The 22,550-nt window shown below is 43.3% G+C and overlaps 1 protein-coding gene across 1 annotated transcript in view; it reads left to right on the top strand.

Annotated features, from left to right (window-relative positions):
* Nucleotides 1-9,479: 9,479 nt before the first annotated feature.
* The window catches only part of LOC132587966 (transient receptor potential cation channel subfamily M member 7), a 92,221-nt gene continuing 79,150 nt past the window's right edge, over nucleotides 9,480-22,550 (top strand). Inside the window, exon 1 of the mRNA XM_060260378.1 lies at nucleotides 9,480-9,793. Within this exon, the coding sequence (XP_060116361.1) occupies nucleotides 9,791-9,793 (3 nt within the window). The 5' untranslated portion in view covers nucleotides 9,480-9,790. The remainder of the gene's footprint in view (nucleotides 9,794-22,550) is intronic.

Here is a 22,550-nt window from a genome sequence, read left to right as displayed (position 1 = left end):
TGGGAGGCCCCTCCACCCAAAATTTTCTGGCTATGGGCCTGAGAGCACTTGAACAAGGATCAAAAAAGAAATATTGGAATGCAAACACTGGACAAGTTTTTACAAAACAATTTAGGCTGTAAACCAATTTTTGAAGAGGAGGCAAGGTAGAAGCATCATAAAGCCAGCCATTATCAAGAATAATTTAACATGATTGTAACTGCCATATCATGTAATGACTTATCAGTTTTACCTTTCCCACGTACACACCCTCAGAATTTCTCTTGGCCTTATGTAAGTCTGACACTACAGGAAAGCACACGTAAATATGAAAGATTGGTTTTATAACATTTCAGACTGTAGGTACCTACCCAAGCTATAACCTAGTTACTACTTTGTAACCTTACTGTATTAGGAAACTGCCTGTGTGCCAATCAGATTTAAATTTAAGGTCATTACACTCCCAATATAATCTTACAAGCCTAATCACTTCACAGAAAATGGCTGAAGGCATCTTCAAGAACACAGTCATCTTGTGTCCTACATACAAAATAGTAGGAAGAAATCAGTTGGGTGTCGGTAGTTAAAATGAACAGCACCTCACATAATGATGTAACTCTCACATCTGACCACACTGTAAATTTAAAAAAAACTTTTTAGCAAATGCGTACACCAGGGAACTTGGAAAACTTTGGCTAGTTCAAACAAAGTACATTTTGTTCTTTTGCACTGGTTTGTGGGCTGAAGTGTTAAACTTAATTTAACTATTTGTATGCCAACATTCGCTGGATTATGGAGAAAGCACGAGAATATCAGAAAAAACGTCTATTTCTGTTTCATTGACTATGCTAAAGCCTTTGATTGTGTGGATCACAACAAACTGTGGCAAGTCCTTAAAGAGATGGGAGTACCAGACCACCTCAAATGTCTCCTGAGAAACCTGTATAAGGGTCAAGAAGCAACTGTCAGAACGGGATATGGAACAACTGATGGGTTTAGAATAGGAAAAGGAGTTGGACAAGGATGTATATTGTCACCCTGTTTATTTAATTTACATGCAAAATACATCATGAGGAATGCTGGCCTGGATGAAGCAGAAGTCGGAATTAAGATTGCTGGGAAAAACATCAACAACCTCAGACATGCAGATAACACTACTCTAATGGCAGAAAGTGAGGAGGACCTAAAGAACCTCTTGTTGAGGGTGAAAGAGAGCACAAAAATAGGCTTGAAACTCAACATCAAAAAAACTAAGATCAGGGCATCTGGCCCCATCACACCTTGGCAAATAGAAGGGGAAGACATGGAAGTAGTGACAGACTTCACATTTCTGGGATCCAAGATCACTGCAGATGGTGACTGTAGCCATGAAATTAAAAGACGTTTGCTCCTTGGAAGGACAGCTATGCCGAACCTGGGCAGTATAATAAAAAGTAGAGACATCACCCTGCCAACAAAAGTCCATATAGTCAAAGCGATGGTATTCGCAGTAGTAATGTATGGCTGTGAGAGCTGGACCATAAGGAAGGGTCTGCACAGAAGAATAGATGCTTTTGAGCTGTGGTGCTGGAGAAGAAACTTGAGAGTCCCTTGGACCGCAAGAAGATCAAATCAGTCAGTCCTAAGGGAAATCAACCCAGACTGTTCATTGGAAGGTCAGATGCTGAAGCTGAAGCTCAAATACTTTGGCCACCAAATGAGAAGGGAGCACTCTCTGGAGAAGATCCTGATGCTAGGAAAGACAAAAGGCAAAATAAGAAGGGGACGGCAAAAGATGAGATGGCTGGACAGCATTACTGATATAACAAACACGAATTTGAGCAGACTTCGGAGGATGGTGGAAGACAGGAGGGCCTGGTGTGACTTTGTCCATGAGGTCACAAAGAGTCAGACTCGACTGTGCGACTGAACAACAAATGTATTTACAGAAGCTTCCTTATGCTGTCAGACCTTTGTTGTGTTAGTTTAGTAGTATTTATTTGCATACATTTTAATCTAATTTTTCTAAGAAGCTCCAGGTAATGTATGACTCCCTTCCTCCATTTCGTCCATCCAACAGCAATGTTAGGCTGAGAGAATTACTTGCCCAAAGATGGATGGCAGGAAGGGCTTTGAACCCCCTGTTCCATATGGGCTTGTCCTCTGAAAGGTCTCAGGGTCAAAACAGGTAGGATGGCAAAATAGCCATGAATGGTACTTCCATGGCTTTAAAAATGTTAGTAGTAGCTGCAGGGGAGTGAGGAGGATACTCTCCCTGTAATATTATTTGAGTAATATTTTTATTTGTAAACCCCCTTGCAAAGTCTCAGGTAGTCTCAATAAGACTTATTGACTTATTAAAAAGGAAGGTGGATGAAAAATGGAGTAAAATGGATAATGGAGTAAAATGGATAATAAATGGAGTATAATTGGGGAAAATATATAGGCACTGTATGGCTCAACAAGCAAATGTGTGGCCTCTTCCACTCCTCTTAAGTAGAGATGTCCCAAGCCATTTAAAGAGAGCATCTTCGACAAGCCAAACAACTAGCACCCTATCTGGCCCCTAAGGACTCAGCTACAGTGATCCATGCAACAGTCACTTCCAGGCTAGACTACTGTAACTCGCTCTACGCTGGCTTGCCCTTGAGGCTGATCCGGAAGCTCCAGCTAGTGCAGAATGCGGCAGCACGATTGCTGTCTGAATCGCCTGTACGGATGACCAGTCGGCTGATGTTGCACAGTTTGCACTGGCTACCAATCGAGTACCGGATCCACTTTAGGTTTTAGTACCAACATTCAAAGCCTTGCACGGCCTGGGACCGGCATACCTGTGGGACCATCTCTACCCATATGAGACCCGGAGGTCATTACGATCTGCCAGCCAACATCTTCTGAGCATCCCTGGCCCAAAGGTCGTCCAGCTTGCCTCGACCAGGGCCAGGGCTTTTTCGGCCCTGGCCCCGACCTGGTGGAATCAGCTCCCTATGGAGGTTTGGGCCCTCCAGAATTTGTCACCATTCCAGAGGACCTGTAAGACGGAGCTGTTCCGCCGGGCCTATGGCTGAGGCAGACGGACGTCCTGTCATTTAAATGGGCCCCCCTGCACTGATTCCTTAAAACCGATACAGTTGAGATTTGGACATCTAGGTTGGGACAAGTTCTAATCGATCTGTCCATACCATCTATGCCGCCTTAACTAATGTGAGTTGAGGCTTAATTGTCTTACCTTTAAACTGTTTAAACTGTTTTAATTGTTCTTAAACAGTTTTTGATTGTTTTATTATGTTGGAAGCTGCCCTGAGCCCATTATGGGAAAAGGCGGCCTATAAATCTACGGAAATAAATACAAATAAATAAAATACCGTTATTGGCAGTAAAGAGACTTGAATTTTCAGCATCTAATTTACTTAGTTGACTTCGGTAGGACTAACTGCTTCTGGCATGGGGACCACTTGGAAATATCCCCCCCCCCTCCTCTTAATATTGTACTTTGCAATGTGCTCTTGATCCTCTCCTCTGCATGTACCTTGTTCCTACAGCCACTGGAAACAAAATACTGTTCTTATTAAAGCTCTTAGTTACACACAGCAGCTTCAAAATGTGATATCTGAATTGTTCAGCAACTTTATTGGTATGAAGAAAGCCCCTTTTCCTAATTTTTTTTTCTATGTATGTTTCTAGCACAATTGCCCCTTGTCCTCAAAACATGTTTATGTTAGGGACTTTTTTTTTTTGCTACCAGTGGTTGCTGTATTGCAGCAAGATCAAGTTACAACTGGTTTAGTGAGCTATAAACCCACAAGATAAAGAGATACTCAGGCCTAGGACAATTTGGTTGAGATCAGCTGGAGGAGATTGTGTGTCAGCTTCATTAGCGACACAAGGAAAGCAGCATATGTAATTGCCTGAGATTAGGTGCAGGTCCTATAACCAGCTGCAGCAGGAGTTCTAAAACATTCTACCTTCCAAGAACCCTTTCCCTAATTGAGTCCTTTGCCAACAAATGCATGTTATTGGGGAGGGGGGGGGATGTATGCTTGTGTTGGGGGAGGAATTTCAAGAACCTTAATAGCACTCCCAGGAGAGAGTGGAGAGTTCTGGTGTTCCAGGACAGAGGGAAAAGCTCTATATCCGGTTGTTCTGTATCATGCACAGATCTAAAAAATCTGCTGATACTTTTTACATCATAAAAATAATCAAACATTTTATATATATATATGTTTGTGTAGTGTAAGACTAGGAACTGGGAGAGCCAGGTTTGAATCTCTACCCTCCAGGGCCATAGCCAGGATTTTAAAAGTCAGGGGCCTTTTTTAAAAAGTCAGGGGGCCCCTTTTCCCATCCACTGTAGGGCTTGCCGCTTCTCAGAAGCTTTCTGGGGTAGGGGCAAAAGCTGGAAGCTCTGAAAGTGGCTAAGTCACAGCAGCCAACCCTAAAACTTTGGAGTCAAGAAGGGACTGCACTTTGCATGCAAGCGGGGGGGGGGGGGGGGTTCCTTCCACCTCCCTCTCCCCCACTCCAGCACTTTGCAGTCAGCAGGTCCATCCGTCCCCCCTCCCCAACCCATTCCACTGGGCTTCTGTTTCTCACTCCTCCACCTCTCTCCTCTCCGCCTGATGCTTTTGCTACTGCAGTGCACTGGGCCCTGATCAGCTCTCTGAGCTCTGGCTGCCACTGATGACACTTCAGCAGCTCAACCATGACAAAAAAGAAAAACGCAGGCTGCCCCCCCCCCCCGGAGGTGAGGAGGTCCTGTCTGGAAGTCAGAGGGCAGTGCCCTCACAAGCCCCCCTGTGGCTGCAGGCCTGCTACCCTCTCATGGAAACCTGCTGAGTGACCTTAGGCCCATGACACCGTCTTAGCCTAGCCTACATGGGCTATCCTTGTGATAAGCCTACATGGGCTATCACAAGGATAAAAAGGAGCAAGGAAAATGGCGTGAAACCACTTTGGAGAGAAAGCCAGGATATTAATATAATTAATTAATATCACATACGTCTTCTGGTAGTCTTAAACAAATTGCAGCTCCATTACAAATTGGCAATAAACACGAAAGGGAAGGAGAGTGGTATGGGGCCTATTCAAGAACACCCAACAGAGATACTGGGAGAACGATCCTAATCATGTCTATGCAGAATCATGTTCTAACACTGTTACTACAAGACAATCCTAAACAGAGTTATATCAGTTTATGTTAATGGAATTCAATGGGGTTGGAAGGGCATAGCTCTCCCTAGGGTTGTCTTGCCAATACTGGTTTTGCAAAGCACCAGTGCATGTACTGAGTACAGTGACACTAACAGCCCATGAGTCTTTTCACACCAAGTTGGTATGTCTAGGAATGCAGCCTTACAAGTGTACAGAATGCCCAAAGAACAAGATGCATATAAACCAATAATAAAAAAATGTTGTAAGGCAACTATCCTGATATGACTGTTCGTACAAAAGACCATGAGACCTTGTTCAAGTTGTAACCAACACTGGACAGGATGCTTGAGTAATCTGAAGATTTGTCCTTGGCAGATCTAATCTGCAGAGACACCAAAGGTCAAAAAAGAGTGTGTGAGCTGAACAGCAGCACTTTATGACAAGTGTATTTACAAAAAGCAAACATGCAAGTTGTTAGTAATTGTGACAATTGCAGTAGGAGTAAAATTCTGTTCTGAGGTCAGGCTGACATTTCTTTCATGCCAGGTGTGGAGGGAAGAAAGGCCATCTGGTCTTTGAACTTTCTAACTTCAACCCACCTTCTGCATCGACTCTTTTGTGGAAGAAAGTGGTAGAACAGTGATATTCCTTCAGTACATTTCAAGATTGTTGAAATACAAGTCAGAATGAGCCCGTTTATGGGAAAGGTGGAATATAAATCTGCTAAAATAAAAAAAAAAATGAGCCATACTGTTAATGGTTTATTTTACCAAATATTGCTGTCTGAGGACCCTTGCCAAACTGCATTCTGGCCTCAAGTATTCACACATGCAGTTAAATAAGAATATGGCTGCTTTGCAGGGTGGGTTCTTTGGCACTGTAACCCACTGAGGTCCCTGTTCACCCCTGGCTCCATCCCCAAATATCTAGGCATTTCCTAACCTGGATTTGGCAACCCCCCATCCCCCTCCCATCCCCAGGGCGGGACCTGGAAACCTGAAACAGGAAACAGAACAGAGAGAATACCCTTTCTGTTACATTCACAAGGGATCACATGATCCCTGCATCATGCACCATGCTGACATGTGAAACTAAGGACATATGAACATATGAAGCTGCCTTATACTGAATCAGACCCTTGGTCCATCAAAGTCAGTATTGTCTACTCCGACTGGTAGCGGCTCTCCAGGGTCTCAAGCTGAGGTTTTTCACGCCTCCTTGCCTGGACCCTTTTTAGTTGGAGAGGTCGGGGATTGAACCTGGGACCTTCTGCTTACCAAGCAGATGCTCTACCACTGAGTCACCATCCCTACAGTGGGGACATAGAAAAAAGGATCACCTATAGCAGGGGTGGCCAACGGTAGCTCTCCAGATGTTTTTTGCCTACAACTCCCATCAACCCCAGCCAGCATGGCCAATGGCTGGGGCTGATGGGAGTTGTAGGCAAAAAACATCTGGAGAGCTAATGTTGGCCACCCCTGAGGTATTGCTAACTCTCTTGCTTCTCTAGAAAATGGGAAGCAAAGGAATTTGGTTCTAATTCCAGCATATTATGTCATCCTTATTAAAAGTATGACTGTTGTTTGTATCATGAGGATTAGTCACAAGTTCTGTTGTCTGTTAAGGCAACCTAACTCTAGGTGGAAAACAGACTTTCCCATTCCACTGCCTGCGGATTTACATTTCATCTAATCAGCACAGGAAATTAGCTTGAGTGTACCTGATGGCCTATCTCGTGGGAAAAATTCCAGCAAAGGAGTATGATTTCCCCCTCATTTCCATTTGATTTTTCTTTACTGATGCTGTGTACCTCATTACCCTTCCAGAAGGTCTATCAGTGTGGAACTATCAGTCAACAAAAACTGACACCACAGAATTTGGGCCATAGGCACAACTATGAAAACATTCCATGCCCCCCCCGCCCCACCAAGCAAGATTATGTGGGTTGAAGTCAATTGTATTGTTGGTGCTTACTGGCATGCAGAAAAACTTCCTGGCACATCAGCTTGTTGGAGAATGGACATTATGTTTGTCTTCAATAAAAAGATGGCTGAAATAAACAAACAAACAAATAAAATAATTAATCTGAAATTGTGCATTTATTTATAGTCTGCCCTTCTCACTTTCTTATGGTGGATTACAAAATTAGAAAATAAATGAGAAATACTTTATGAGAAGTCAATGAATTAGAAATAAGGAGCTCTGTGATCCAGATGGCCTCACAGTGACTCCTGTGTCTCTGCATAATTTCCTGCTCTGGTCTTGCTTTCAATTAGTGAGCACATGCAATTGCTGCTTCTGCTGCACCTTTGTGATTGGAGAATCCAGATTGGATAACTGAATTGGATGCAAACAAGGTCTGCTTTCACATGGGCTTATATGAGCCCGTTTGTACATTCTGCTCTACAGGTGAGCCCCCCCCCCCCACTCTGTACTACCCCACCTGCAGTATGGTGGGTAGTCAGCAGTACCTTTTTAATACTGATACTCAGGAGATCCATTGCAACCCCATATATCAGGGGTGGTCAAACTTGCTTTATGTAAGAGCCACACAGAATAAATGTCATGTCTGATCACATTGGAATGTTATGCAATTTACATTTCATCCTATACTTCCTGCTTTTCATGGCCATTTGACCTCGTATTTTTTATGAAGTTGTGAGTTACTGCATAAATTAATTTGCTCTGGGGCTATTTTCCCTGTGCTAAGTTAAAATTGTGGGAGCCGGAAGGTAAAAAATTATGAGCTAGCTCACACTAACTCAGCTTAAAGGGAACGCTGCTCCGACTATTTTTCAGATCTCAAGAGCTGAGCTCTAGCCCAAGAAAACTAGAATAACATTATCGTTGGTCTTTAAAAAAAAGAGCCCCATGGTGCAGAGTGGTAAGTTGCAGTACTGCAGTCCAAGCTCTGTTCACGACCTGAGTTCTAACCTTGCAGAACCTGGGTTCAGGTAGCCAGATCAGGTTGACTCGGCCTTCCATCCTTCTGAGGTCGGTAAAATGAGTACCGGGGTAAAGTATAGATGGTTGGGGAAGGCAATGGAAAACCACCCTGTAAAAAAGTCTACCGTGAAAACGTCGTGATGCGACATCACCCCGGAGTCAGAAATGACTGGTGCTCGCACAGGGGACTACCTTTACCTGGTCTTTAAAGTCCCACTAGAATGTTGTTCAAATTCCAATCCAGTATGTTGCAGCAAAGAACTCCACAAAATCCTAAAAATGAATACTACCATGTATGTTTTGCTGTCGCAAACTAATATGACTGAATTTAAACAAGAATCTTGTGGTACTGTAAAGATTAAGGGTTTTTATGACAGGTTTTTGTGAACTACAGCCTGCTTTGTCAGATCTAAAGAAACAAACAGGACTCTTATGGCTCATGCACAATAATACAACATCTAATTTGAAAATGGACACAGGTAGCAGAGCCTACAATAAACCCAGATGCCCACTTTGCTGCCACATACACCCAGACAATGCAATTGCTGGACCTAACATCAACTACACCGTCTCAATGGCTTCCAAGTCCCGCTGGAAGCATAGGGATGCCATTCTCCAGGTGGGACCTGGAGATCCCCTGGAAGTATAGCTTCTATCCAGACTACAGAGATCAATTCCTTGGAGGACTTTATGGGTGGAGCCAGGAGCAAGGGTGCGACAAGCATAATTGAACTCCAAAGGGATTTCTGGCCATCACATTTAAAGGGACCGCGCATCTTTTAAATGCCTTTCCACCATTGGAAATAATGAAAAGATAGGGGCACCTTATTTTGGGGCTCATAGAATTGGACCCCCCTGATCCAATGCTTTTGAAACTTGGAGGGTCTTTTGAGGAGAGGTATCGGAAGCTATGCAGAAAATCTGGTGCTTCTACCTCAAAAAACAGCCCCCCAGAGCCCCAGATACCCGCGGATCCATTATTCTCTAGCCTCTTGTTCTGTGTGCTGTATCCTAAGCATAGCTTTGAGGTAGGACTTGAGTTTAGCCCAAGAACCTAGTTTAGACTTATCCTTCTCAACCCACATTGTAAAAGCAACAGAGCCTCTGAACATGTGCAGGATGCAACAGAGAATAATGAGTGCCCAGCAGACATCTCCCCCCCCCCCCGTTTTCTGATGACTCTGAAGCCGGGGTGGGGGAGGGCCTCCAAACCGGGGGATCCCCTGCCCCCACCTGGGGATTGGCAACCCTAACGGCGGCCTGCCCCCTCCCTACAACCAACCGCCACGGCCTGGTTCGCTGAGGGGAAGCCGCCCACGTCGGGGCCGGCCGCGCTGAGGGGAGGCGGCGCGAGCTGACGCGCCAACGCCGCTGCGCTCCAGCCGGGCCAGTCGCACAATTATGAGAAAGAGCCGCCAGGCCGCTCCTGCTCCCGCTCCTGCCGCCACTCTCACCGCGGCCGCCCGCTCCGCAGCCCCAGCCGCAGCCGCCTCCTCCTACCTCGCGCCTCCTCACCGCCTGAGGCCAGCCCGGGGCTTGGGCTTCCTTCTTCTTCTCCTTCTTCCCGCCAGGCCCCGCCGCCGCCTAGCTGCCGAGCTCAGCGCCGATAGATGGAGACAGGCCCCGCCACCGCCGAAGCCGAACCACGAGCAGGAGCCGCTGCTGCCCTCATCGCCCGGCGTGAGGAGAACCAGAGCCGCCGGCGCCGAGACCCAGCCGCCGGACCCTGAGGAGAATGGTGAGGGGACAAGGAGGCCAAGGGAGGAAGAGATGGGGCCCACGCACTGTTATCTCCGCAGTCTCTTCCTGGCGAGGGCTTTGTGTCCTTCCCTCCCCGCCTCTGAGAACGTGCAGAGCGCTGCTTGCTTCCCCTCAGTCAGTGTATTGGGGAGGGACGGTGGCTTAGTGGTAGAGCATCTGCTTAGTAAACAGAAGGTCCCAGGGTCAATCCCTGGCATCTCCAACTAAAAAGGGTTCAGGCAAGTACGGTAGGTGTGAAAACCTCAGCTTGAGGCCCTAGAGAGCCGCTGCCAGTCTGAGTGGACAATACTGACTTTGATGGACCAAAGAGGGTCTGATTCAGTATAAGGCAGCTTCATATGTTCTCATTACAGTCATTGACCAGAACATGTGAGTCATTTAGAACAGCCTTAAAAGGACCTTATAAAGAGGCCCACAAAGAGCCTATGTATTAAGGTTTGATGAATTGAGGGTTGTAAAACTAAAAAAGAATATAACAGATTATTATTTAAACCTTTTAAAAAGTCACTTTAAAATTTGTTGAAAGATTTACAGTTTGGCCTGTTTGTCTCACTTTTTGCGTTCTTTATAAACCTGGGAACAGAACCTAGCCACTTGTCTTGTTGTCCGGTGGTTCCTCTCTGACAGAAGATAATCTAATTTGAGTTACTTGCTCCCCCTCTGAGTAGCCAATGACTGCTCTCATGTGCATGGCCTTGAGGGAGGGAAAAGGTTTGGGAACCTGTTTCTCGCCCTGGTTCACCAGGGGCTTGGTGAAAAAGTGCCAGTAGATGGACCAAAGTTCTGACTCTTCGTGTGCCTAGTACCCCCTTTTTTTTGGGGGGGGGGGCACAAGTCATAGGTAATTTATGGCGACCCTGCAGGGTCTTCAGGAGACTTTTGGACATGGTTTGCCCATTGCTTGCTCTGGACTTTGCTGGTGGTCTTCTCTCCAAGTACTAACTGGGACCAGCCCTGCTTAGCATCCAAGATCTGACAAGGTTGGGCTATCCTGGGCCATCCAGGTCAGGGCAGATAGTACCTTAATCAAAGCAACAAAAGGATCCTGCCTCAGAAAGATTGCAGCCTAAATATTGCTCTGGATGCACTGCCCTAACTGTGAGTTTTAGTCAGAGATCATACCTAGAACTTGGCTTAATTCCTAGTAGTGGTCTGGGTCATGGGAATGTGTAGAGTGCAGTTGCCACATCACTGATGAATCATTCTTCGCCTTTATCCACAAGGCATGAAAGGGAAAGGTTTTGGAAACCTGGTCTTCACTCTAAAGGAGTGGAAGCTGCTACTTGTTGGAGGTGACTCATGGTTTACAAAAAAGGGGGGGGGAATAAAGAAAAAAAAAGAAATGACTCCCCTTCCAATGAGTTAACAGTTTAAAGACTGTTCTGTATGCAACATCCTAAGTGTGGATTTGATGGGGGACCACATATAGAATATTTCTTCGCTTGGTGGCCTGAGAATATGCAGGGTGCAGTTGCCTGGCCAGTGAATAACCATTGCTCATCTTCATGTGTATGGCCTTAAGGTGAGAAGTTTGGCAACCTGATTGTCATGCTGAAGGCTATTGGAGAGCAGTGGTGAGAAGAACGTGCCTGAGGGCCACTTCCAGTTAGAGCTGACAATAGTCAGACAGTGGCCTGATTCCCTCTGTAGATAACACCACATGCACACTGTAGTATTTAAGCAATAAAAAGACAGTATTCTGCCCCAAGGAGTTTTACTTGTAGGCTCTGTTTGTGACACCTTCAGCAGGGGTTTGAGTGCAATGTCTCACAGCTGAATAGTCAATGCCCACCTTTATGCAAATGACCTTAAGGGGTAAGATTTGAAAACCTGATATTTGCTATGAAGGATCTTGAAGAACAGGTGTTGGGAATGACCTGTCTTAAAGGCTGCTGCCAGTCAAAGTAGGCAGCAGATAGGCCACGAGTCCCACTGCACAGATAGGATAGTCTACATGCAAAACAGGTGGGCCTCTGCCCCAAAGAGCTTAAAATTTGAGACTGCTATGTATGTGATGCATGGGCTTGAGGTCAATCATTTGCTTAGTCCTGGAACCTTCATAAATTACTAGTATTTGCTTGTGTTGTTAAAGGTGAGAAGCCTCTGGGAATGGGCAGAAGGCAGTTGCCGCACCACAGGCAGCACTGAGGCATATGACATTAAGGGGTAAACAGCTTCTAGGCAGATTTGAATCCTTGAACCTTGCTCTGTAAAGACCATGGTGTATGTTAAGTAACTGTTAGAGCCTATAGACCTTTTCTGCTAACTAATGCACATTCCTCTGGTACTAGAAGCTCTTCCACTGAAGCAAGACCTCTTGTGTTGGAGTTCTATCGATTCCAACCCTATATAGTTGTCTCAGTGTATGCTGCATGTTACAGATTCACATAAGCAAAGCAAAAACATGATTTTTCTCCAATTAACAGAATCTGAAGCTTGTTCTGTGTGCTGTATCCTAAGCATAGCTTTGAGTCAGGACTTGAGTTTAGCCCCAGAACCTAGTTTAGGCTTATCCTTCTCAACCCATATTGTAAAGGCAACAGAGCCTCTGAACATGTGCAGGATGCAATACTATAGGCAGCATTCATATACATGGTATTCATGTGTAAGAGCTTCTAGGCAACTGTTTGTCCCTGAATCTCAGTGTGTAATGTATAGTCTTGTATTATTAGCATAGCAACATAATTATTTATTGGGCTTAATTGTTATTGTTGATCAACATATGTAGACTTGTCTTTCAACAAGTATGTTTATGTGCTGATTTGTACAATGGTAAAACATGTACAAAACCAAGATTTAAATTATTTGAAAACTGTAGTAAAAATATGAGCAACAGATAATTCTCAACCCCCCCCCCCTCCGAGGTGTAACTATGTAAAAGGCAAAAAGATGGGTCCCTGTCTCAAAAGAATTTACAATCTAAAGAAGGGATTTTTTTCATGCCTGACCCATTAAACACATCTCCAACCTTTCCTTGAGCAGGCAGCTTCAAATTAAGACAAAGGAGGAAACTCTTCTTGTAATGGGTCTGCATATTCATATCCTCACAGTACCCTGCTTTGCAGAGAGACCTATTAAACTCACATCTTCTTGTGCCTCCTCTCTTTTGGACACATGATGATGGAGATTTCTTTAGAGAGTGATAAAACAAGCAGTCTCAGACCTCACAGGAACTCTTAGAAGATTCTCTGCGATCATATTTTGTTTGCATCTAAATGACAAATAGACAAAGAATCCTTGAACACACTTCAAAATGGGATCAGCCATAGTACCACAGAAACAAGCATTTCTTAAAGCAGAAATTGGGCAATTATCACATTTTCCTAAAATCAGCTTGATGGAGAAGACATTTCCTTCCTATTTCAGATCCTGTAGAGCAGCCCAAAGTAGAAAATGCATATCTGAAATCCATTTCCAAACCTCACACCTTTCCAAACTAGCTGTAGAGCAAGTAAGTGATGCCTTTCAGCTCTTTAGGACCTCATAGGGCAATAGCCCAACAGCCCTTTAAAATTGGTTGTTGTAGATTTTTTCCGGGCTGTGTGGCTGTTGTCTTGGCATTGTGAGACCTGACGTTTTGCCAGCAACTGTGACTAGCGTCCTCAGAGGTGTGACCCAGAAAACTGGAGTTCTCTCTGGGTCAAATTGAGAAGAAGTTGTTAGGCAGGTAATTTATATCTATCCAGGCAGGTGGGGTAGGGCTAAGTCGTTATCTTGTGCGAGCTTCCTGGGCTGTGACATGCTAATGGAGGAGCTTACCTGAGGGGTTTCTTTTGTATATGGATTGGCTATAGATATTTTAATCTTATCTGTAGTGCTGTTGTGAGCTGTAGGGCATTTTGTGTTTTTCAGGACTGGAAGCCATGGCCTATTCATTTTTAAACATCCTGTTGAAATTGTGTCTATGTTTCTGGATTTCAATGGCTTCTCTGTGTAATCTAACAGGGTAACTGGATGTGTTGTCCAGCATTACAGAGTCTTGGAATAAGATACTGTGTCCTGTTGAATTAGGCTATATTCAGCCACTGCTGATTTTTCAGGTTGGCCAAATCTGCAGTGTCTTTCATGTTCTTTTATTCTTGTCTGGATGCTACGTTGTGTGGTCCTGATGTAAACTTGTCCACAACTGCAGGGTATGCGGTATACTTCTGTAGAAGTGGGTTACACCTCTGAGGATGCCAGTCACAGTTGCTGGCGAAATGTCAGGTCTCACAATGCCAAGACCACAGCCACACAGCTAGGAAAATCTACAACAGCCAATGGACTCCTGCCATGAAAGCCTTCGACAATATATAGTCCTTTAAAATTCTTGTGCATCTCTCTTAATTTGGAAAACTTTATCTAAGCAACTATAGGATTCACTTAGGCAGGAGAAGTGAAGGTTCCACTGAATGCTAAAAACAGCTTTCTCTCTAATCCTAAATATATTTGCTGATAAAAGTGTTGTTAGAATTTGTGATGGGAAAGATTGCTGATGGTCTAAACCCTCACTCCTGTGATGATATGAATAGCATCTTTGTAGGTACCTGGCTCCTGATTCTGCAGTATTTAGCTGAGAATGAGATTATTCCATCTAATATATACTTCCAGGACTGGATAATTTCTGAGTGTATGGTTACTAACAGTTTCTCTGTTGGGGTTATGTACTGACAGGAGCGGCCCTAGGGCACATAGCACCCTAGGCAGATTGGGAGCCTGCCACCCCCTGCCCCCGTGGCACCGCGCCCCCTGCTGCCTCCTCCCTCTCTCCCCCGCCATGTCTATTTCAATGCCAGGGAGCCATGGTCGAACGCTGCTCTCCCTGGCTAACCAAAAGGCCCTCCCCATTGCCAATCAGCTGGATGGGAAAGAAGTGGGGAGGAAGCGGTGGTGCGCTTTCAGGCTTCGTGCTCCTTCCCACTGTTGCTTGCCTGCCCCAGGCACTGACTGTGAGCACGCTGTGGTTTTACCCACTGATCAGCTGATCGGGGGGGGGGTGCCTTTAGATAGCTGGGGAGAACAGCATTCAACCGTGGCTCCCTGGAGTTGAAATAGTCATGATGATGAAGGGAGGAGGAGCTGGGAAGGAGGCAAACTAGGCGTTTGCCTAGGGGGGAGCCCGAATTCGGTGCCCCTGCCCTGCTGGTGCCCTAGGCAGCTGCCTAGTTTGCTTAGTGGGTGAGCTGGCCCTGTGTACAGAATGCCCCTAATAGCAGGAGCATGGTGCTTGCCCTCCTTTTACTATGAAGGTGTTATCATTTCTTTCCTTCACCAGTGTTTCCCCTGATGATGTGTTCTTTAATGAAGTAAAAATCTTACAAACAAAAGTGTTAGAATGACTAAAATTTACTTTTAAGAATATATTTAGAATTGTAGTGTAAGGCTGGCAGTTTATAATGTGTTAGTCATTCTCATGTTAGTTTCAGTTCCTCACATAGGTTTCTTAGATCCAGTGTGATTACACTGTCTTCACAGAGTTCATAATGCAGTTCTTCCAACGTTTGTGATTTTATTAGAAGTAAAATATTTTCTGCTGTATTCTCACAATACATACTTGAAGAGAGGAGATGACATGCAAAGCGCAACTTACTGTCTTACAGAGTTAGGTGCACATAACACCCACTGAAATAATTTCATATAAATCTGTATAGGAGCAGGCCATTAATGTTTTTTCTTTGGGGATGGGGGAACTTGCAAGCCAGAATTAGGAACTGCCCTTCTCTAGATATTTCACAAATAGATCTCCAGCTGTTTTCCATGAGGGGGCGGGGAAAGAGAGAGATAAAAACGTAGGCCTATATAAGGAAATCACCACTAATAACCCAGTATTTGAATGTCCATGTACTTCTCCAGTACAAACTGAAATACCATTTGTTTTTCTCTTTGTACTGAACTGTATATTCAAGGTATGAGCTTTTGTGTGCAGGCACACTTCCTCAGATACATTGAAATGCAGCTGTAGCTAGGGCCAGGCACTTACGAGAGACTTCTTTTTTTCTGTTCTGTCCAAGTGGTGCTCCTGACCAAGGGGATAGCTTGACTGTCTTGGATACGATGCTTCATGCTTTAAACAGAAGATTTAATTATGAACAGTATTTTGTAAATGCCTACTCAAAATTGAGCTTGAACGTCCTTTTGGAGATATTAATTTCCGTCTGCTCTTTTCTACCTGACAGTGGGTCTTGTGTATTCATTCCGAGGTGATTGTAGGTTGCTGTTGGGGGCAGGAGAATATTTCAGCCACTGTCCCCTTTCTATTGGGTCACAGGTCATGGTGCTTGTCTCTGAAACCTTGAATAAGAGAGAACAAGCTTACTTTTGCTCTTATGGTTGCTAATCCTGAGATATAGAGGAGTGAATGGAAGAGCCCCTTATCTTACTAGGGTTTCTTGGTTTTTTCTCATCTCTCTTCAAGCTCTGGTTCAGTCTTTGAACACTTACAGCCTGTTCCTTTTTATGTTTAAGCAGAATTGGATTTAATAGGATTTATGTCTGAATTAGTGTGGTTAGAACTGCAGCCCTGTATAAATCGGTGAATTCAGGGGTTGTTATCGCAGAGTAAGTGATTTCAGCAAACAGGATTTAATAAGCCTTTTTATCCTCTGCAGTGCAAATTGCTAGTTACATTAAAATTGTTAAATGAAACTATGCCAGAAGCAATTTGAGAAGGATGTATAGTTCTAGTTGGTTTCATTCTGCTTAGGTGTGTGTTTGTGTACAACATGATCTCTCTGTTTCAGAATATATCCTTAAACTAGGTATATATTATCTGCCTGATGCTTGCGTACTTTCAAATCTCAAGAATAAGCTAAATATGACAAATAGTTCTCTTCTAAATATTTAGAGTGCCATGTGACTTGTACTAAGCGGTAGTTTTCACTAATTACACTATATCCCCTATGCTAGCATTTAACTAAATTTTTTTTTACGAAAGTATAGTCATAGAACAGATTTTGAGTGCAGTGGCACCTTTAAGACCAACAAAAATTTATTCAGTATATGAGCTTTCGTGTGCAGGCACACTTCCTCAGATATACTGAAATGAGAAGGGCAGATTTTTATTTCACCCTCCCCAAAGAGACTCAGGGCAGATCACAACAACAAAAACAAACTACAATAAATTACATCAATCTAAAATAATTAAAATAATATTCACAGGATAGCAGCAATTTTCAGGACCAACTATTGGACCACATAGATGGAGTTAATAAATACTTTAATGGAGTGGGAATTTGGGAAATTTGAGCAGGAAGGCAAACTAAAATGGATGCCTGCTGCCTCAGCCAAAAGCCTGGCTGAACGGCTCCATTTTACAGGCTTAGCAGAATGATAAAAGGTCCCGCAGGGCCCTAATCTCCAGTGGGAGCTAATTCCACTGGGCTGGAGCTAGGGCAGAAAAAGCTCTGGCCCTGGTCAAGGTTAGGCAGACGTTTTTTGGACCAGAGATAACCAGCAGAGTGCAAAGCTCTTTGGGGCACATACAGAAAGAAGTGGTCCTTCAGATCTGTTGGTTCCAGGCTGTGTAAGGCTTTAAAGGTTAACACCAAAACCTTGAAGCAGATCCAATACTCAATTGGCAGCCAGTGCAAATGGTATAATGCCAGCTGGATGGTTGTCCATATAGGCAATGCTGTCAGCAGGCATGCCGCTGCCTTTTGTACTATCTGGAGTTTCTGAATCAGTCAGGGGCAAGCCCAAGTAAAGCGAGTTACAGAGTAATCAAGCCTCAACATAGGGGAGCAGCAAATCAGCATACAGCTTAATTAAGATGTTTTGACACATGCAAAGACTAAACAGCAATAACAAGCTAAGTTTATAGGTTGCAATATGTTTGGATTTCATTACAGGGGGAAAAACAGTGGAGCAATAAATATGTCTAAGCAGGAGACTAATGTGTAGAAGTATTCTTCTTAATTGTTAAGACTAATTGAGACTCTGTTGTTATCCCCATTTGTCTCAAGCATGGAGTTAGCTAACAGCAACCTGTGTGCCTGTACCTTGAATAAACTTTTGTTGGTCTTAAAGGTGCCACTGGACTCAAAGTTCATTCTGCTGCTTCAGACCAAAATGGCTGCCTATCTGGAAATATAGTCATGTTGCCTTTCAGAGGTTACACATTTTTGTATTATGCTTTCCTTTTAAAAATTCAGCACACTTGTTTTATTTTTTAAAATGTTAGAAATTCATAATTCAAATATGGCAGTGAATTGAATGGAAGTGAATTTGAGTTATATCTCTTTAAGAACTTATTACAGAAGATTGACTGTTGTTACCCTGCAAATAGTAAATCAAATCAATAACTTCCATTGTGTCAGCTGTTTCTCAAAGTCAGTGCAACCATTGCATGACCAAATTTATATTTTCGTCATGCATCTGCAGAATTGTGTGTATCACTTATATACAGGCTCAAAGCTATTACAAGGTTAAACTTTTTTTTTTAGTTTAAATGTCTCTGTTTTCATTGTGGGTGTTGGAAATACTTGGAAACATTTTACAGTGTGACTCCTTGTCCTCTGCATAGATAATTGCCTCTGTGATGGTCTGATAAGACTTGCTTGTTTGAACCCTTTATGTAGCTGACAACTTTAACTGTAATTCATTTTACCTTTTCCTAGTCTGTGCCAAGCTCACAGCATTCAGTGGATTCTTTGATTTGGAAGTGAATCAGCTTGAGGTAGTTTTTTCATGTTGTTTAAATAAGTTATGAAAAATTGTAAACTGTTTTAAAATAAAATCAATTACTCAGGCTTTCTTAGGATAGTTCATCTCTCTGCTATGATTATTAAGTTGATGGCTCCTTTATGTTAGCGTTAAAAGGTAACAACAGCCTTGATGACTGCAGTTTGTCCGAAAGGCCCGCTTTTCTGTTAAGTGTGTAATGCATGATTGATCTTAGAGTTCCCCATAGAAATACATGCGCTGATTAGGCTTCAGTCCAGGGAACTTCACGACTTGTATTGAGCAGTCCACAATAATCTGTAAGCATGCACATTTCCTCTGGATGCTCACAAGTGCTTAACTTGATGTGATATGAATGCAGGCCTTTTTTTGGCAACTTGTTTACAAGCTGTACACTTGGCAAGGAATGGCGGTCTCTCATTGCTTCCTTCACATTATCAGAAACAGTGTAAAATAATCAGTCTTTCCTTTATGAGGGCTAGCCAAGAAGATCCAGCCTGAGGAAGACCTGTGTTGTTCAAACGCTTATGTTAGTGTTTTTCATGTGGATAGATCCAAGTGGGCAGCCGTGTTGGTCTGAAGCAGTAGAACATAGTAGGAGTCAAGTAGCATCTTTCCCCTCATCTGAAGAAGTTTGCATGCATACGGAAGCTTACATTTTGAGTAAAATTTTGTTGGTCTTAAAGGTGCTACTTGGCTCCTACTTTATATATAGTATTGTAAATGTTGGTTGATCTTAATAAAGATGACATATTCCTATTCCTTTGGATTATGTGCTAGTGGACGAACATGGTTACCTGGCTTTAAAACTTAGTTTCTTCCTAAATAGTATTTTAGGGCTGTTCACTCAAGAATTTCAGGGAATGGCAGGACCAAAGAATGCTGAATATTTGGTTAGTGGTGCTTATATAAAATTTCTAGAGAGCAACGTCACTTTGTGATAAATGCATGAATGTAAATACATTGAGGGTGCTTTTTTTAAAACTAGCATTTACTTCAGGTTTACTTTGTTCTTAAGAGCAGTTCTGTAAGATAGGGCATTATTATCATTGGATGGTTTCGATTAGAATGGCGATAAGAACCACTCTTGTTGTGTGCATCTGTTCCTCTGTCCAGTAGTTGTCTCTGCCTGAGCATTTTCAGAATCTTTCGTTAACCTCTGTTTTGGTTATAACACTTGCATTTTGCATTTGTTTAAAGAAACTAATACCTTTTCCTGCTAGTTTGATGAAAAGATTTAATAATGGAAGTTGGCAGTGAAATTGGCTTCCTGCGTATTTCCCAGAATTGGTTATTCAGATTAAATATCATTTTCCAGTTTGAGCACCTTTTATTTGGGAAAGAAGATCTGAGCAGTGAAGTGGGCATTTGTTGAGAAGCACAAGGAAAGATGTACTTAAGGTGATTTAAGATTCTAGTCTAAGAAAACTAAGGAAAAGGAAAGGAAAGGTCCCCTGTGCAAACACCAGTCGTTTCCAACTCTGGGGTGACGTTGCTTTCACAACGTTTTCACGGCAGACTTTTTATGGGGTGGTTTGCCACTGCCTTCTCCAGTCTTTTACACTTTCCCCCCAGCAAGCTGGGTACTCATTTTACCAACCTCGGAAGGATGGAAGACTGAGTCAACCTTGGGCTGGCTTCTGCAGGAATCGAACTCAGGTTGTGAGCAGAGAGTTCAGACTTCAGTATTGCAGTACTGCTGCTTTACCACTCTGTGTCACGGGCCGCTAAGGACTAAACAAAGTACTATATTTTGAGTGGTTGCAATAGTGACTACTCGATTCAGCATCTCATAGGAGAACAGGAAGACTTGAGAGCAAGTTTGGTGTAGTGGTTCAGAGTGGCAGACTCTAATCTGGTTTGATTCCCCACTCTTTCATATGCAACTGCTGGATGACCTTGGGTCAGTCAGTTTTCTCAGCACTCTCTCAGCCTCACCTATCTTACAGGGTGCCTGTTGTGGGAAGAGGAAGGGGAGGGCAGGGTATAAATCCAATCCTCCTCTTCCTCTCCCCTCCCCCTTGAGCAAATAGCCATTACCCTTATTTCCAGATGACAACCTGTCCCTATATATTGTTCCAGTGTTAATGAGTGGTGGAAGTGGGAGGGTGGGCATCAGGGAGATAATTTAAAGAAAGACTGTTAATATTTTAAGCATGTTTGTATTTTGAGTAAAAAAAATACTTTTATAAAGTTTATATCTCTGATACCTGACACAACATTTTATGGCACACATGGCCCAGTCCGACAAAGTGACGCTTATGTCAGATCCAGCCCTTATAACAAATGAGTTTGACACCTCTGTTCTTTATTTTTCTGACACAGATTTGCCATTTACTGGGCATTCTTTTTGGAGTAAGGTTATAAATCCCAGGCCATATTTCCTTGGTTAGTTCCAAATAGGCAGCCGTGTTGGTCTGAAGTAGTAGAACAAAATAGGAGTCAATTGCACCTTTAAGACCAACTTAGTTTTATACAGAACGTAAGCTTTCATGTGCATGCACACTTCTTCAGACGAGGAATGAGGTACAGTAAGCAGAGCCACATATAGCTGGTGGGGTTTGGAATGCAAGGTGGTACAAAGTTAAAATCCAATAGCAGAATAATAAAATTAACAGATTCAGAAAACCTTTGATCTGGGTTGCATTAGCGTGGGAAACCATAAAACAGTAAAATGTCAGAATGTGAGAATGCCTGTTAATTATTCTATTGCTAATAAACCTGGGTCAAAATGAGGGCATTTCTTTCCCAGAAGTTTTTCCTGTCCAACTAATTTACCTTTTAACATGTAGCATAAATATATACATCATTCTAGTTTGCCATTAGGAAAAAATACATTAAAATATAGTGGAAGATGGGTTTAGTATATGTAATGAGATAAACAGCCAATATTGCTTGTTCGAGTATGTCAATACAAAAGCATTATTCTGATACACTATCCTAAAAGAGAAATACATTGGAATACTGTGGATGTATCATTATACTTGGTGAAAGTGGGTTTAGCATATGTAATGAGATTAAAAAAACAAAACAACATCTCTGTTCAGTCCTGGGGAGGTGTTTGTTCCAAATTTCATAATAGTTTGTAATTCAGCAATTCCCCTCCATTCTGTTCTTGAAGTTTTGAGAGTGGGTTTAGCATCTGTAATGAGATAAAAAAACCAATATCCCTGTTCAGTCCTGGGGAGGTGTTTGTTCCAAGTTTCCTTGGTTAGTGTTAGTATTCCACTGGGGCTCTATCCAGGAACATTTTCTGGACCAGAGGCTTCAGATGAGTAATCCATCTTGGATATGTTGCTCAGTGGTAGAAGATCTGCTTGGCATGCAGGAAGTCCCTTGTTTAATACTTGGCAGCTCTAATTAAAAGGATCTGTGAACTGGTTATGTTAAAAGACCTTTGCCTGAGACCTTAGAGAGCTGCCAGCAATCTAGACAAAACTGACCTTGGTGGACCAATTCTCTGATTCAGTATAAGGCAGTATATTGTCAAATTCTAGTTCTGGCCTAGATCATGCTGAAGAAATGGGGAATGTTCCCTCAGAAGGGACCCCTTCTACAGTTGGTGAACAGGTATCATTTTGCACCAAGTAACCATTCTTGGTCAGGGATGGAGGCGGGCGATTGTTAGTTGGTGGTTAGGCATGTAGACGGATCCTTAGGCATGTAGATAGATGGGTTGCAAACTTGCATACTGACCACATGGTGACTTGCCTGCCTGGTGTGAAGGTAGTGGATATTACATGTGGTCTAGATAGGCTGGTAGACAGTGCTGGGGAGGAGCCAGTGATCATGTTGGCACCAGCAATGTGGGGAAATGTAGTTGTGTGGCCCTGGAGAAAAAATTTAGACTGCAAGGCAGGGGACTCAAGACCAGGAGTAGCCTTAGAAGTGCTGCCTGTTCCACATGCAGGGCCAACTAGACAGGCACAAATTAGGAGTCTCAAAGGTCGTTTTCGCACTTAGCGTTTGCTCCCCTTATTCCGCGGCGCAATTATGTCCGGATCATTTTTCTCGTTTTCGCACATTGCCTCTTTTGTGGAGTCGCTTTCCATGAAGCCCCGGCTCAAATCGTTTTC

The sequence above is a fragment of the Heteronotia binoei genome, chromosome 19 (genome assembly GCF_032191835.1).
Source record: "Heteronotia binoei isolate CCM8104 ecotype False Entrance Well chromosome 19, APGP_CSIRO_Hbin_v1, whole genome shotgun sequence".
Lineage (NCBI taxonomy): Eukaryota > Metazoa > Chordata > Lepidosauria > Squamata > Gekkonidae > Heteronotia > Heteronotia binoei.
The sequence above is the reverse complement of the archived record's forward strand: the minus strand, read 5'-3'. Positions and strand labels throughout refer to the sequence as shown.